The following is a 16440-nucleotide window of genomic DNA, read 5'->3' on the forward strand; positions in this document are numbered from 1 at the left end:
TAGGCCACCCTAGTTGCCATATTTACCTCCAATATGACCACCTCAATTGATTCCTCCAAGAACTACTTACCAATACAATAATTGTACTCTTAGTGACACTGCCCATAGAGACAAAAACTAGGAATAAGAGATTTATGAGTCTTATGACCAACAAATCCCATATATGAGAGTGGCAACAGTATGATCCCCATGGGTATCATGAATAATCTGCACCCTTTGACTATGCCTCTTTGTTCAAATCCATGGTGCAATAAAGAGTGAGAGACCCCAACAATATGGTATGTAGGCCATTTATGTAATGCTTTTGATGCAAAGGGCCACACTATATGCATAAATTTTGTATAAAGGCACATGTTACAAGTGCGGACTTGACCATGCTTTAAAAGTATTTCCCCAACAAAGTGATAATCGCCTTCCTAGCATAAGCATCCTTCTACCACTTCAATGATCTATAACTTGTTAAGCATACAAGAAATTCATACAATCCCCTTAATCCATCACAAGGCTCTAAGCCAAGTCAATGGCAGTAGTCAAAGGAACATTCAAAGTGGCTAATAAGAAAAAAGGCTAGGCTTCAAACCCCAAAGAGCCTAAGGTGCAAGCCCCAACAAAGGCTAAAGTAGCCTCTACAAAGGTAATGACCTAGAACCAGAGGTCCAAAAGAAGACCTCAAAGAGAGCATGTGGAAACGTAATGCACAAACTATAGTCTCAAGGACAACGATGTCATAGCCGTTGAAAGTGGTTCGGATAAGAGTTCTAAGGATGCCTCCTTGTGGAGACAGCCAACAATATCCCACACAAACCAATCATCCCATTCAAGTTGCTAGAAGCCCAAGGTTTCTATGAGGGAAACCTGTTTGTTTGGGTCCTAGACCTCACCGTCTCTGCACAACCCATTAAGCCAAAAAGATCCCAACATTGGCCTTAGTACCCAGTACCATCCTAGAAATTAGCACTTTAAATGGGTCCTGTGACAAACTCTTAGAAGCACAAGGATTCTACAAAGGGAACCTCCACATCATCTCGATGCTAAGATCAAAGAAACCAATGCCCCAACCCTCGCAAACTCACCCCCCCTGAATGACAATTCCAAGTGTGGGTGTGGAGACCCAAGGCCATGCTTCTCTGACACCACCCCCAAAGTCTAAGCAAGAATGGATCATATTGGGTAGTAGCACCCCAACGTGCATACCAAACCAGCAACAAAGTAGTCAAAAGAAATCATGGATATTCCACATGTTCGTGCACAGTGATTGCACCCCTCAGAATTCCAAGTCTTTTGCAAAACAAGATACAACTCAAAGGAGAGTTGCATAAAGTTGAAAGGGAGAACTTGTCAATGTTTATGTTACAAAGATCAGAGGTATATGTGATCAATTGGTCATGATTGTTGAGCCAGTTGAAGACGAAGAGATGGTAGTTTCCAATGAGCCACCGAGGGTGCCAAAATTTCCACTTTGTTGCACACATATTTCCTTGGCACACTCATAGATACTCCCCAAACGCAAAGGGATCCTCATGGCCCCACGACAACCCCATGTGCCACTCCACAACATCAACTCGCCAGTTGGAAGGCCACAGTTTAGACAAGCGTACCAACAAAGCTGACAACATAGTGACATATAAGAGTTCATCGTGGGGATGGGCAAGCAGTTCTACCCCCGTCCAATGAGTGCACATGATAAGCCATGAATCCTAAACCATTGTTGTACATATGTAACATAACATCCTTAAGTGTATAGTCATCTTCATCAAAAATGATTAAAAGCACAAAAACTCAAAACTCAAAAAAGTATTAAAAACTAAAAACATGCACATCCACACACAAACGTGCACCACACATAAATGAACCCACCCTTACACGTGCACCCTATGCACATGCATAATATCACACTTACACAACACACATGCACACACCCTTGCACACATGCACCCCTCTTGCACACACTTGCACACCTACACCCCATGCATGTGCACCACCCAAACCCCCCCTACTAATTTATTTTTGTTCTTTTTTCTATACCCTATCCCCTCACCTCGATCCAACACCAATTTCATCAAATTTGGCCATCTCCCCCCCCCCCGCCCCGCGGTCGCCATTGCATGGCTTAGTTGCCTATATCTGCTTTTGTTGCACCCATGCCATGGACTTTAGCTCCCGTCGCTTGGCTTAGCCCACCAATGCTAGCTGTTACGCACACACCCCGCCTTTGTACCACCATCCGCCAACCCCCAATTCTGCACCTATGTGCCCACCTCCATTGCCACCAACTCCCATGCCATCTAGTCGTTGTTGCCACCTTATAGCTAGTCCTCGCGTTGAGATCGTCACACCAACAAATGTGTGTGTGTGTGTGTGTGAGAGAGCGTGAGAGAGAGAACAAGAGAGTGAAAGTGAGAGCGTGAGAGAGTGAACAAGAGAGTGAGAGAGAGAACAAGAGAGTGAAAGTGAGAGCGTGAGAGAGAGAGAGAGAGTGTGTGTGAAAGAGAGAGAGCATGTGTGCGCGCGCGCGCGCGTGTGTGTGTGAAAGAGAGAGAAAGAGCTTCTCACTAACACCAACCGGCCCTCCTAATATAACGAAACCCCTGGCACAATGTGCAGGCTAAGAACATCGAGCTTCACTAGCCACCTTGCAACAACAAGGCCCCCGATTTCACCAACAACACGCCAAGCAACACACGGCACAAGAAGTCCCCTGGTAAAGATGACCACGCAACCAGAATGCCAACCTCGTGGACTGGCTCTGCAGGTCCACCCACAAAACAGTGAACCCACAAGGTCACCGGCAAATTGGCAACCCCTCCCTGCAAAGAAGAAAATCGATAACAACTGGCAATGCAGGCACCCACCGGCAAGCATCTCCCAAAAAATGGCACAAAAGGGATCAAGACTAGTAGGCCAAGTTTACCCTAAGGCCAACCCTGTGTATAGGTGTGTGTTGCTAGTTTTAAAAGATATACAATATCCACAGATGAATAGACAAAACTATTCATAAAGCCATACCATCTTGATTTAGAGAAATGTACATGAAACAAGTTCAACTATGAGTCTTAGATTTTAGGGTCAATGATGACAAGTTGCATCTAGTGGAAATAAAATTAAAATAGCAAGGAAAGCTTGTTTAAAATTAACCACAAGGTAGATCTTGTTACTTGCATCCATACAAACAAACAAAACATTTTGTTCGCTTGAATGTGTATTACAAGTGTCAATGGACCTATCCACATGTGGTAGATGTCACCCTATCCTTATAGTTAAACAAACAACCTAACCAAGCATGAATATGTAAGTCTAGGTAACTATGACCTCTGGTAGATCAAGTTGTTATGTAATTATCCAAAAGAACAAACATTTATTAAGATCTTTTTGAATATTTTATGAGTCATCATGTTTAATAGCTGACATCATATGAGAGGCAGATCTGAATATATCCATATCCATTAGTACAAGGGGAGAGTAGCCCCTCTTAGTCAGAGTAGACCAAGATATCCAGCCATCCCAACTACAATCAAATTCTGATGAGCTATTTATCAGGAATAACGCCCTGTAGAGTTCATAAAGATGTATGTGCTCTAAATATACAAGTCATAGTACTGAACACAGCAAATGGGACCAGCCCAATCAACAAACCAAACCCCTAATTATAGTGCCATGCACACATAGCTTATGATGTTTATGTAGAGGAAAACCACTAATGCAGCCCTATACAATAATTACCCAATGTTCAGCGAGACAGATTAGAAGCCAAAACAAGCCAGTCTGAATTGCTTCAGAGATTATGTTCATGGTGCATAGTAGCATCAGAATGCTTTCAACACATTAGTTATTTTAAAACCAACCATCATATGAAAACTCTGCTCATTGAGTCTAACAGTCATCATAATTTTTTAAGAACAATATATAAAGCTGAAAACAAGTCCATAGAGATTTTATTATTTAACCAATTAGCAGATTTTAAACCAAGGCCAATAGTCCCATCTGCTACAGTATTATAGTTTTGTTAAAAAAATATGTAATCAACACCTAGCAACATACCCAGTATTTCACCCAATAGCCCAAGTAATCAATAGCATAACCAGTACTTCAGTCACAATAGCCCAAGTAGCATCAAACCAAGTTCCTATAACTAGTCACCATGTTTAATTACTGTGTGTACATAACTTATATTATAGCAGATTTAGACAATGGCCTCATTATAAGTCACCTTAAAATGTTGCTTTCTGTGGTATGCAATAACGAGAGTTTGAAACAACCAATAGCCCAAGTAGCATCAGCTTCAGAGTCATTAGGGTCCAACAGGGTCAGGTGAGTGTCAGCACTTGTCTGCTAGCTAACGATGTGGAAGAATAGAGTCAATTTTTTTGGGTTAAGAGAAAGCTATTTTGGGTCTAGTTTGACAGTCAAAAGTCAGTCTAAGTCAATCAAATAGTTTGCGACCGAAAGGATATCAAACATAGTCAGCTGGAAGATAGCTGATGTCGGTTTAGGGGTTATAAGGCTGAATCTTTGTGAGATCTAAGGTTTTGGAAGGTTTTTAAGCCTTAGAGGATACATGAGTGGAAAGATCTGAGTCAGATCAATCAGCTAAACCAAAAAGGACACACAGGCAATCATGATTGCTAAAGATCAGCTAAAGTGAGGTAAGAGACTGTAGTGTTCAATCTTGTAGGATCTGAAGTGTTTGAAGGCCTGTGAGTGTCAAAGGACACAGAGGTAAGAGGATCTGAATCAGTTGAATCAGCTAGATCAGTTTAGTCCGACCTGAATTAGATAAGAGTCAGTAGAGGACAACTAACATATTCAGTAAGGTCCTAGAGCTAGAGATTTGAGGATTGAAGATTGCTAGCAAGTTATGGAGGAAAATCTGAAGGTCTAGAGGACAAGAATATGATAGAGATTAACAGTAGTTGGCTGAATCAAATTACGTTCAAGTAGTGATCAACTGAGAGTCAACTAGGTCAATTTAGGTCAGCAAGTTATCAAAGAAGGTCACCTGAGGAGATAGGGTTGAAAATCAACGTTGTTTAGAGTCATATCTGACCTAAAAAGATATTTTAGAGGATTAGTTGATTCAAGTTGAGGAGAGTAAGGTGTCAGACTGTATGAGATTCGGAGGATAGTTGAAGATCAGCTAAAGTGAGGTAAGAGATTTTAGTGCTAAATCTTTGTAGGATTTGAAGTGTTTAAAGGTCTGTGTGTGTCAATGGACACAGAGGTAATGATATTTGAATCAGTTTAGTCAGACCTGAGTCAAATAAGAGTCAGTAGAGGAGAACGAACATATTCAGTAGGATCCTAGAGATTTGAGGATTGAACATTGCTAGTTCTAGAGGAAAATTTGAAGGTTCGGAGGACAAGAATCTGACATAGGTCAACAACAGTTGGCTGAATCAAATTACATTCGGGTAGTGGTCACGAGAGAGTCAGTTGGGGTCAATTTAGGCCAACAAGTTATCAAAGAAGGTCAACTAAGGAGACATGGTTGAAGATTAGGATTGTTCAGTCATATCTAACCTAAGAAGACATTTTAGAGGATCAATTAATTCAAGTTGAGGAGGATAAGGTGTCGGACTGTATCAGCAGAGATTCAGAGGATAGCTGAAGGTCAACTAAAGTGAGGTAAAGACTGTAGTGTTCAATCTTTGTAGGATCCGAAGTGTTTGAAGGTATGTGAGTGTTAGAGAAGAGAGAGGTAAGGAGATCTTAAACAACTAAATCAGCTGAAAAACAGCTTAGTTAAACCTGAGTCAAATAAGAGTCGGTAGAGGACAACTGACATATTCAATAGGGTCGTAGAGCTAGAGATTTGAGAATTGCAGATTGTTGGTTCTAGAGGAAAATCTGAGGGTCTACAAGACAAGAAGCTGACAGAGGTCAACAACAGTTAGTTGAATCAGATTACAGTCAAGTAGTGGTCAGCTGAGAGTCAACTAGGATCAATTTAGGTCAACAAGTTGCCAGAGAAGGTTAGGTGAGGAGATAGGGTTGAAGATCAAGATTGTTTAGCGTTATCTGACCTAAGAAGACATTTTTAGAGGATCAACTAATTCAAGTTGAGAAAGGTAAGGTGTCAAATTGTATAAATAGAGATTTAGAGTAGTAAATCTGTTGTATACCCCTTGGGTTGGACAACTCAGCAGATGTAGTATAAACATAGTGATGATCATGGCCAAAATGAATCCATGTCCATAACCATATGTATTAATAGTTCAAAGCAACATTCTTTCATTTTTACCATGCAAAACAGTTAAAACAAAGCTTTAATCCAATAATATTCAAAGCTAACACACATAATGATACCCATGAATATAGTTCCATAGATTAGTTTAATTACTTGCAAAATCCCAACTTATCGAGGTAAAAAAATAGTGTTGTTCTTAAGTACTTGTGTACCTAGGCAAAAGGACCCCTGCGGGAGGCAAGGGTGAGAGACATCGCATAATGCTCAATAAGAAAGCAGACAGGCTGAGTGAGTAGAAAAACCCACCTCCATTAATATATGGGTCATGATTGAGGCAGAGCGAAGAAATCTTCCATCTTCATCATAAGAAGTACCGCAAGAACGTTACTTCCCACCACCATCCTTTGTAAGATTATGATGAATAATCATGTGCAAAGGCGCAATAGAGTCATAACAACCTCTATCTAACAACCTCTATCTAACAACCTCTATCTAACAAGCACCAAAAAAAATGTAATTGCCCACCACCATCCCTTGTAAGGTTATGATGAACATTCGTCTATAGGGACACAGCAGAGTTGCAACGTCCCATAAGTCTAATGTGAAAAAATTTACAAAAGTAAAGAACCCTAAAAATAGGCTATTATACCACTTGTGTCCTTACATGTGTCACATGAGCAGTGTGTGTGTGTGTGAGAGAGAGAGAGAGAGAGAGAGAGAGAGAGTCCTCACTGACGCCAACCGGCCCCCCGAATATAAAGAAATGCCGACACAATGTACAAGCTGAGAAAATCGAGCTTCACTAGCCACCTAGCAACAAGACCCCCAGCTTCACCAACAACACAACACGCCAAGCAACACACGGCTCAAGTCCCCTGGTAAAGATACCATGCAACCAGCATGCCAACCTCCTGACTGGCTGGAGGTCCGCCCACAAAACAATGGGCCCACAAGGTCACCAGCAAATTGGCAACCCCTCCCCTGCAAAGAAGAAAATCGACAACAACTGGCAATGCAAGCACCCACCCTCAAGCATCTCCCACCGACACATCTCCAACAATTGGCAAAGTATCTCCTATCAACAAGCATCTCCCAACAACTCACAAAGTAAGCAACACATTCGAGCAAAAATTGTCCCCTTGGAACAACTAGCACAAGAAGAACAAGTAAACCAATAGCATAGAAGCGTGGAGCCCAAGCTGAAGATGCCCACCCCAAGAGAATCACCAAGTATCCCATGATGAGGCTCCCACAGTCCATCATTAACTCCTACTTCATCCCAACCTCTTAACACATCCATTTCAACTAGCCTTCCACCGTTGAGACCATCCCATACCCACCTTCGTGAGACGACATACTGAAGGATGCCATAGATTGGTCTCTCACAAACCATCTCATTCCACCGAAAGGTCAAGCTTAAGAGCTGAAACTTCCAAGCATCACATCCTCCGACAATAAGAGCTCAAGAGCCGAGATGCATGTATATGGAAAGAGCGCCAAAATGATAGCCATTCCCAACAATTGCTTCAAGACACCCTTGAGAATAATGTCAAGCTCGAAGCCGAGCTCAAGAAAACATGTGAAATCCATTGGCTATAGAATGAACTTGTGGAAGAAAGCTAGCATATACTCACAACACAAATGCCCTCCAACTTCAATACCAATCCCTATAGACCACCAAGATTGTGGTAGCCCAAGCACATGCAACACAAAGAGAACAAGCTAAAAGCAAAAGAAGCCCATGCAATCCGTGCAGCTAATCAATTCGCAAAGGAGCATAACATTGTCCTCGTCACAACCGATGAGGCAACAAAGGTCTCCTTTGCTAAGCATTGCTATGCACATGACACTTTTAGCTAGACAAGTATCTCAACAACTTCCTTCTCCATTGTCAAGGATGGGACACAAAATTGCGGAAATGAATTGCCACACACAAGCACCTACAATAACAAGTCATGCTATCAATAGATATCGAGAACTTTGACAATCCAGTGTTAAGGCCAAACCAACATATAGTCAAACAGTATTTACCATGAAGTCCCGCGCATGGTAACAATACATGACATGTACCAAAAAACAGGACAAAAGATCCTTGCATTGAAGATGCAAATGGCCCCCCACCCTGGATTTTCTTGCTAGACCATGGCATTAGTGTCCACCACAGTAAAAATGCTTCACCAAACCAGAACACCTACAAAGATACCAGTACATTAACATGAATTGGGCTTCACAAAGACACAACAGCCATATTTCCCAAGTGTCCAACAATCATCAAGCGTACAAACTCAAAAGCTATCAAAATTGACGCATAGGAATGGTGGGACAAGTATTAATATTAAGTTAATTAGTGAAAGGAATGGTTGGACAAGTATTTAATATGAAAAAAAATTAGGGAGGTCATGGGTTCAATTTCCTTGCAAACATACTTTTAGCGATGTACAAGTAAGCACTTTCCACTTGAAAAACAGACCAGATTGGTCTTAAATTTACAAGCACAACTATGGGCAAAATCTAAGACAGTCCTCGATTTAGCCATACAAATATATGCCCATCACTTAACAACAAGGAAATTACAGCCTTTTAATGTGAACATGGATAATCTCTCTAAAAGTTTAGCTGAGCTAAAAGGAAAACAGATAAGCAGAGTACAGCAGGCTAGCACTATATCTACCAGGACAAATCAATTCAACTCAAAGTTATGCCAGCCATGCTATATACGTTTTAACCCATATAAAGAAAAAGGCACAGAATGCTTTAACCTTGACACTGTAATGCCATGAGTGAAATTACAAAATCACAAAATTACCAAGGGAATCATAACCCCCTTCTGAATTAGTCAAGGCCTATAAAGAGACCACCTATGCATTAGAACTACACATTAGTTAACAATGTAAGATATTGGTAGGTATCTTTCATTAACCTTAAGGTCAAGCCTACAGTCATAACCACCCTCTTCTGAATTCATCTATGGTACGAAGAGTTAAAAAGTTCAAAAATATTTCCAGCAAACCTCATTCCAGAAATCAAGCTGAGCCAGTCCCTGCTTGGATGTCGAGAGTTACGTTAACAAGCCCAAGTTTCCTTTTAAGCTATTGATAATTTAACTGCAATATTCATCACAAAAGCATGCACACATTTCATTTGTTCTGGGATCCCATTCACAATTCTCATAGCTGATTTAACTGCACAAACTTATTGATGATTTAACGACAATGTGCATGCACCCACCTTCAATTTGTTTTGGATGGCATTCACAATTCTCATTACTGTTAGTTACTCTTAGCCATAATTCATCACACTGGCTGCGTCACAAGTACAACAATAAAGTTCTTGCTACAGCAGCTTCATGCTGGCTAAGCGTTTAGACATTTTCATGCAAAACACACTCAGATTGGAGGCCTGGCAATGAAGGTCCGAGTGGGTAGAGCATTAAATGCATGCAAACAGACTCTGGCCAATAGCTGCCCTTCATACATTGAGCTGCCCATAGCTGCCCTTCATACATCGAGCTCATCCCCACATGCCAAATATCATTACTCTGTAAGTTTTTGAAAAGATGAAAGAAAAACAGCCCTATTTATGGGATTTAGAAGATTTGAGCTGCAGAATTCAGCTTCTTCGCTAAAGATAGCTGCGTTCTTGTCAAATTGGCCAGGTAAAGTACCAATAGAAGATCCTGGACATCATCAGAACGGTGGTGACGTCAGCACAGGCGAACCAAAAAACTTAAATTCCATCACAACCAGTGTCAACATGCTACTCAGCACAATTTAGAATCCTGTGTGATTCAATGCTGGTTACAACCAAAACAAGAAAAGATACCTGTATACTGTCATTGAAAAGCTTATCAAAGGCATCCGGAGAAATCTTAGGTATGGATGCTATCGTATCCGCAAGGTATCTCCCTACTACATTGTCTGGTGGAGTTCGGCCCTCCTGAAGAGATGACGCTCAGAAATATTGAGCTCAAACATGTGCATGATACTTCAAGAAAGGAAATACTAGTTCAGTTAAAGATTAAACACTTACAACTACATCCTCAACATATTTAAAAACTGTGTCAATCATGCTCTGCAGCCGGCCCATGGATGTCTCTAACGCCTCCAGGTCATCTGGGAGTTTCTCCACAATCGTTTTCTTCAAAACATCAACTGCCACCAGAGCACAAAAGGTCATAAGTTGAATTTTAGCAAGAGAAGCCTCCGTTTAGAAAGATATTTTGTACAACATAAATTCTCGTACATCCAACCCTTTCTGCCTCCACCATTCGAAGATCAAGTTGAATTTCATGGAATTGAGCTGCAAGTTGACGCTCTCCGAGTGTAAGTGTGGTGGACACATATGCCCTGATACTTGCGGTTTCATCTTGAAATGTGGTATCCACTGTCAAATAGACAGGATTTGCTGCTTCCCTCGCATAGAAATCTTGAATCAAAGCATCACTGACACTCACTCCGGCACTTGTAGAGTACCTGTTTACAAGGAGAAGGGGCATGAATACAGTTTTAAAAAGGGAAGAAAATATAGCCTCTTTGATACCTGAACAAAACAACCCTTACCAGCCAACTATCACTTCCTTGGGATTCACTCGCTGATGCAGTTCAAACATTGACCTATGATACTCTATATCCACCGCAACCTGCTCACACATTAAGAATCTCTCTCTCTCTCTCTCTCTCTCTCTCTCTCTCTCTCTCTCTCTCTGTGTCTCTCTCTCTCTCACAAACACACACACAAACAATCCCTCATAAAACTTTACACAGAAATTCACCAGCAGCTTACTTGTGACTTTAGAACCCCCAACGCTGTAATATTGGAGTCCTTAGAGGTCAAACATGGAAGCAGGCTCACTAAGTTTCCACTGCAGTTTATATGGACCAATAATTAGGAATGAAATCTGCAAGCCTTGACTGTCATTAAGAAGTGTCTTGCCAATTTCGCTCCAAAGGGGTTTTGATTTGTTTTAATAAGCTTTGTTTACAAAACTTTCTGTACTTCCATAAGTTACTGGACTTAGGAACCTATTAGATTCTAGGTTGTGCAGCCAATCTAGGGGGGGACTACACATTATGCAGTTGTCATTATCTCACAGTGAGACTTCCCTGAATCCTTGAAGGGTTTCTTTCAGAAGAATAATCTAAGCTCTGAGTTGCTGTAGCTGAAATTGTGCCTGCAAGCGTAACTCTTTCATTAGTTTTTCTTCACTTGTATCGTCAGGCAGTGGGGGGCAGTGTCAATGTTGCACACAAAACCTCAAGGTAAGCAATTCTGCTGCATCTAGAGTGTCCGAGGTCTACAAGGAAGTTTTTTTCTGGGGCCATAAGCACGTGACAACAAAACCGCATAACTCTCACATGGACACAATTGATTCTTCAGCCACAAGATCAAGTCCGAATGAGGCCAATGATACCTGATACTTAGTTGACCTTGAAGGAGGTGCTTCCATTCTCATGACCATACAGACAAAAAAAAATCTAAATATTCAAATGTATCATTGAAAGACAAACACTTGAAATTTCTGTGATGCTGTACTTTCTACATGCATTACGTTACAAAGAGGTTACAGGCATCTGTAAGAAACTTTAGCGGGACATCTCTTCTTCTTGTGAACCCAGCCACAATGCTAAAACAAAGACTAACCAATAAATGGTGATTAATGAACTGCATCTAGAAGCCCTGCAAGTTCCATCAAGCTTATGACTTCACTTCATTAGATTGCATATCTATAGCTACCAAATAAGTAAGAAGCAAGTGATTATGAAATAAAAAACCCATTACGATCCCTCTGCTAGGACATGAAAAATAAGTGATTTGTGAGCTCTTCAAAACCAAAACATGATTGGCTCATGCTAGAGATGGGAGATTTGCAGTAGCATTGCAGCCTAGCACATATGGCGAGCGAAGCCATTGAGGGTACCCACACTCCGCCAACTGAGTCTATCAGGAGAATTGGGCTCGATATCATACATGCCCTCCACGGCCAGTGGGGGAAGTTGCAGTGTGGAACTGACTGCATGCAGAAGCGGCGGGAAGCTTTCTTGAGGCTCCCTAGCCCTTTTCTCACTGATAGAGGTGGTGACCCAACTTGGCATTAGAGACCACCTGTGTGGTTGTTCCCCCCCACCGCCCCCCTCCTATGAGATAGCCTTCTCCTCAGAGAGTGCCAACAGGAGGAGAAGCGTCTCTGTCCCCTCCTTTGATTACTTGATTCCTGCACTATACACAAGGCTGTCTTTAGCCCTTCGTGGTTGTTCTTTCAATAACTAATAGAAGGATCTTTTTCTAGGGGGTGGGAAAAATAGAACCACCTCCTCTCATGGTGGCACGTCCCCAGCCACAGCTACTAACCCTTTGGCTATTCCAGAGAAACTACCCCTTTGACTACATCTTCTTGACAAATTAGCTACTTGATAGGGCTGACAAAAGGCTTTTGAAGGGTCGAATCCAAACATTTAGGTCCCACATAAAAGGGTGTGCATTGTACTAAAACAAATTGTCAGTCGTTCAATAGATAACCAACAGCAAAAAATTAGTATCAAAAACCACAAGACAAGCACCCCAAAACACAACAATATGTTCCAAAATACCTGTTCAGAAGATTCATTGTGAGGCACAGCATAGGAATTGCGGATATCAACTGTGCCATCAGAAGATACAGAGCCCAACAAAGTGCCAATGACCCGTTCTGTTTGATCATTCCGCCTAATGTAGGAGTCACAGATGTTGAAAAGTACCGTAGGGTGGAGTTTGGCCACTGTGCCAGTAGGACCGGAAACCAACTGCAATATCGTGCTTCCCATAGGCATGATTCCCAATGTTTGACAAAAACGGATTGTCTTTAAGGCCGTATATTAAGACCTGTAAAATATACATGATTTGAATCAGTTGGCAGCGTGAATGTTTCATCTTTCTTAATACGTCTGTGAACTATATACAAAGAACTTCCAACTATTTTATTATGCATTGGCATGTACATATATGTATGTATGTATGTAACTTGTGCGTAGACATACAGATACATACAATTTTTAATTACAAAGATTCTGAGCATTTTCTGTGTAGATGTATGTATGCGATAGACAACTAATTGTGTGGATGTATGTCTGTACACAATGTTAACGTTTCCAAAAATACAAGGACACAGAGTTTATAACTGCATGTGGGTCTTCATGATATGATCTACAAACGTGAGCTTGGCACCTGGTTTTTGAGATCACAGAGAACAGCGAATAACAAACAGCTAAGATTAACAAGAGCTAGCCCACTTGATAAGGGTATTTGGTTTCTGATATGTAGATGGCGGGGTGTGCTGAGTATTTCCAAGTGCACTTACACTTCAAATTTCTTTTTTTGCCCTAAAAGTAGAGAGAGTAAAATCACTTAGAATGGGCAAGTTTCAGGAAGGTCAACATCTACACTAAACCTTTAAACCCTGACATGAACCTGCCTGATCCTTTACTGCTGGACCTGCATGATACTGGAAATCCTACACTGCACGATCCTCTAAACCCAAGTCTGCCAAACAAATCGTTAACCCTAAACTGGTAAACCTGCATAATCGTGTTAAACTTAATCTTCTGGAACTGCATCGTCCTTTTGACCCTAATCTGCAGGTAACCCTGATCAGCTGGAACTGCACGATCCGTAACCCTACACTGCTAGCTTTGAAACCCTAAACACAAAAATTCTACTTGTTCGAGCAAACAGAGAATTGAACGATTTCGCAGCAAGACATTAAAGTATGCAAATAAAGCGCACTTACACGCGGTGCGTGTTTTGATGGCTGCTTGCAGAGAGGGAGGGTGAAAGAGAGGTACGCGTTGCTAGGGTTTTGAATGTGTAGACTGTTGGCGCTTTCATACTGGCATCCGGGTCTTTGTCTGCTTTCCGCCCCAGGTATTTTTCCGGGTTGAAATTCAAAAAATCGTTGAAATTTGGAATTGCCTTTATCTATCTTCTACTACATATTATTGAGAGACATAATTTTTGCAACGTGGCAAGCTGGAGAGCAAGGAAAATATTTGAGCGCAGACGCAGACACGATTGCTTGCGTTGCGCTGCTAAAATTGTGGAGGGAGGTGAGACGGCGCTCTTACCTTCTCCGCACTAGACCCTTCCACTCCCCTTCCGTGCAAGTGCACTTTTGATTTCCGCTGCACCAAGGTCTCTCCGCCATTTTGCATGGGAGAGTTAATGGAAGGGCAGCTGCAGACAAGAGGATGGGTGCTACTAGCCCAAAGATGAGTTTTCCCCCAGATGCAAAGATGAGTTTTCCCCCAGATGCACTATTACCAAAGCAAGCACACAACACAACCTCCCTCCGCACCTCCGTTAGGGTTTTGGATTTGTAGCTCTCCAGCGCGCCTGCTCTCCTCCTCATCAGTCCATGGCATTCCAGTTATCTCACAACGAGCCCGAATAGAGTTCATGTGGCGAGGTCAGCACCATTGTTTCTATAAGAATTTGTTTTGCTTTCATTCGATTCGTCATCTTTCAGAAGAGTGGGAACTTTCAGTGGTGGCAAGGGGAAGCGATGGCTGTGGAAGCTATAGTTTTGATCTCCTCTTGATCAGCCTTCCAAAAAGGAAATTGGATTTCTTGAAAGTTGCTGTAATGTGGAACAAAACAGCTTGGAATGCTTAGAGAGAATCGGATCAAGACGCCATAGCTGAGAAGCCGGCCAACGGCAAGCTCTTTAGAAACCATCTTGGTGCAAAACGGAAAAGGCATCCCAGTGTTCGGCTAGGGGAGATCGGTGATCAGCCTGCAGCCTTCATGGTAGAGAAACAGAAGAAGCGAGTCAGTGTATTTGCACCTTCTCAGACCAATCATTTCAAATTAGGGGACAGCACTGCCAATTTGGAAGAGAATGAAACCCTAGAATTTGTTGTAGCAAACAACATCAAACCTAGTAAAGCCTGGACCTTGGCTCATCTGACCAATGTGTGTGTGTGTGTGTGTGTGTGTGTGTGTGTGTGTGTGTGAGAGAGAGAGAGAGAGTGTGTGTGTGTGCGCGTACGAGTGTAAGAGAGAGAGAGAGAGAGAGAGCTTCTATGTGTGGGAGAGTGTGAGGATAGAGAGGGAGTGTGCATGCATGCGTGCGCGCGCATGTGTGTGTGTGTTTGGTCTTCTATATTAGCATTTAGAAAAATCCAAGAACCTTATCCAACTTAACTAGTGAAAACATTAAACATGATTATATAACAACATATTTGTATACAATAATCATGTTACAAATAATTGGAGTCCATGGCTCCATTTGCTAAAAATATTTGAAGTAGAGCAAAGACCACAAAATATTTTGAGAGAGTAGATCATGTTACCCGCATCCATCCAAACAGACCAACAAAGAGTTAGTTCGTGTGTGTCTTGCAGGTGTCATAGGATCTACCACGTGTTACAGATGTCACCCAAAATATCTTATGATTTATGCGGTGATGGGATATAGTCCCTTTCTATGTATTAGGATTGTTACCCTAATATCATCCCTAAGTAAAGGGATCAAACCCTATCTCCATCTATAAGTATGGAAGATAGTTGGCTTTCAGATACTATCAAGACAATTGGCCTTATAGTAATCCCAATAACCTAGTAGATATTCAATCTATCTCCTGTCATGTAAGTAGAAACTAGCATTGATTTCAAAATTTCGTGTATCTCAACAGAATACCCAAACTCATAAACAAATGATTTAGACAAATGATTGTCATATTTGTATCCTACTAGGAAAAATTCAGAAAAGAGACCATGAGGCGTGCATGCCCATCAAAGGCAGTATTAAGATCTGAAAATGTCGTGTTATGAGCATTTGTGGTGTTATAACCCATAAAAGCATCCATTTTGTCATATTAGAATAGCAGCTACATCATCAATAGTATATGCAAACATCCATGTAAAGCCGTATGAAAGTAAAACATCAAAATGCCATTTAGACAGTATCATTGCAGTAAGCCGCTATTAAACCATATTGCCATACATCATGGATCGGTTCCATAAGTAAATTATACGTAACCCTATATCCTCAATAATCACACAATATGTGTGCATAAGGAATTAGGGCGTCCTATGTTAAGATTAGGATCCCAGTTCTGCCCGTCAGCAAGTCTGTATCCTGAATGAATCTCAGGCGGGAAGAAATCGCATGCAAGGTGTTAGAGATATAATTTAGGTAGTTGTACGTGTGTGAATAATACCCTACTTTTAGGTGTTTGTGTGAAACCATACCCTACCCGTTCACACCAATAATAAGAGATTTA

At 41.5% G+C, this 16440-nt stretch overlaps 1 protein-coding gene across 3 annotated transcripts; it reads right to left on the reverse strand.

Annotated features, from left to right (window-relative positions):
- Positions 1 to 9366: 9366 nt before the first annotated feature.
- On the reverse strand, positions 9367 to 14115 carry LOC147623702 (eukaryotic translation initiation factor 3 subunit F-like). 3 transcript variants are annotated; one of them, XM_086820300.1, is made up of 7 exons: positions 13947 to 14115; positions 12772 to 13042; positions 10744 to 10823; positions 10427 to 10656; positions 10214 to 10335; positions 10007 to 10120; positions 9367 to 9860 (listed from the first exon to the last, which is right to left on the reverse strand). In XM_086820300.1, the coding sequence occupies exons 2-7, from the start codon at positions 12988 to 12990 to the stop codon at positions 9771 to 9773; spliced, it is 855 nt and encodes a 284-aa protein (XP_086676426.1). In that variant the 5' UTR covers positions 12991 to 13042; positions 13947 to 14115; the 3' UTR covers positions 9367 to 9770. The 3 variants fall into 3 exon arrangements, with proteins under 3 accessions (XP_086676426.1, XP_086676428.1, XP_086676427.1); XM_086820302.1 differs by lacking the exon at positions 13947 to 14115 and adding an exon at positions 13339 to 13886; XM_086820301.1 differs by lacking the exon at positions 13947 to 14115 and adding an exon at positions 13632 to 13860.
- Positions 14116 to 16440: the final 2325 nt, after the last annotated feature.

Source organism: Cibotium barometz, chromosome 26, assembly GCF_041138505.1.
Source record: "Cibotium barometz isolate CiBa-2024 chromosome 26, ASM4113850v1, whole genome shotgun sequence".
In the NCBI taxonomy this organism is placed as follows: Eukaryota; Viridiplantae; Streptophyta; class Polypodiopsida; order Cyatheales; family Cibotiaceae; genus Cibotium; species Cibotium barometz.

Bases quoted from the DNA above. Each gene is read 5' to 3' on its own strand.
- LOC147623702 (XM_086820300.1), bottom strand. From the start codon at position 12,990: ATGCCTATGGGAAGCACGATATTGCAGTTGGTTTCCGGTCCTACTGGC. The intron at 10,657-10,743 runs GTAAGGGTTGTT...CCTTGTAAACAG, and splicing joins AAGGAAGTGATAGTTGGCTG to GTACTCTACAAGTGCCGGAG. The intron at 10,121-10,213 runs GTAAGTGTTTAA...TCATCTCTTCAG, and splicing joins AATATGTTGAGGATGTAGTT to GAGGGCCGAACTCCACCAGA.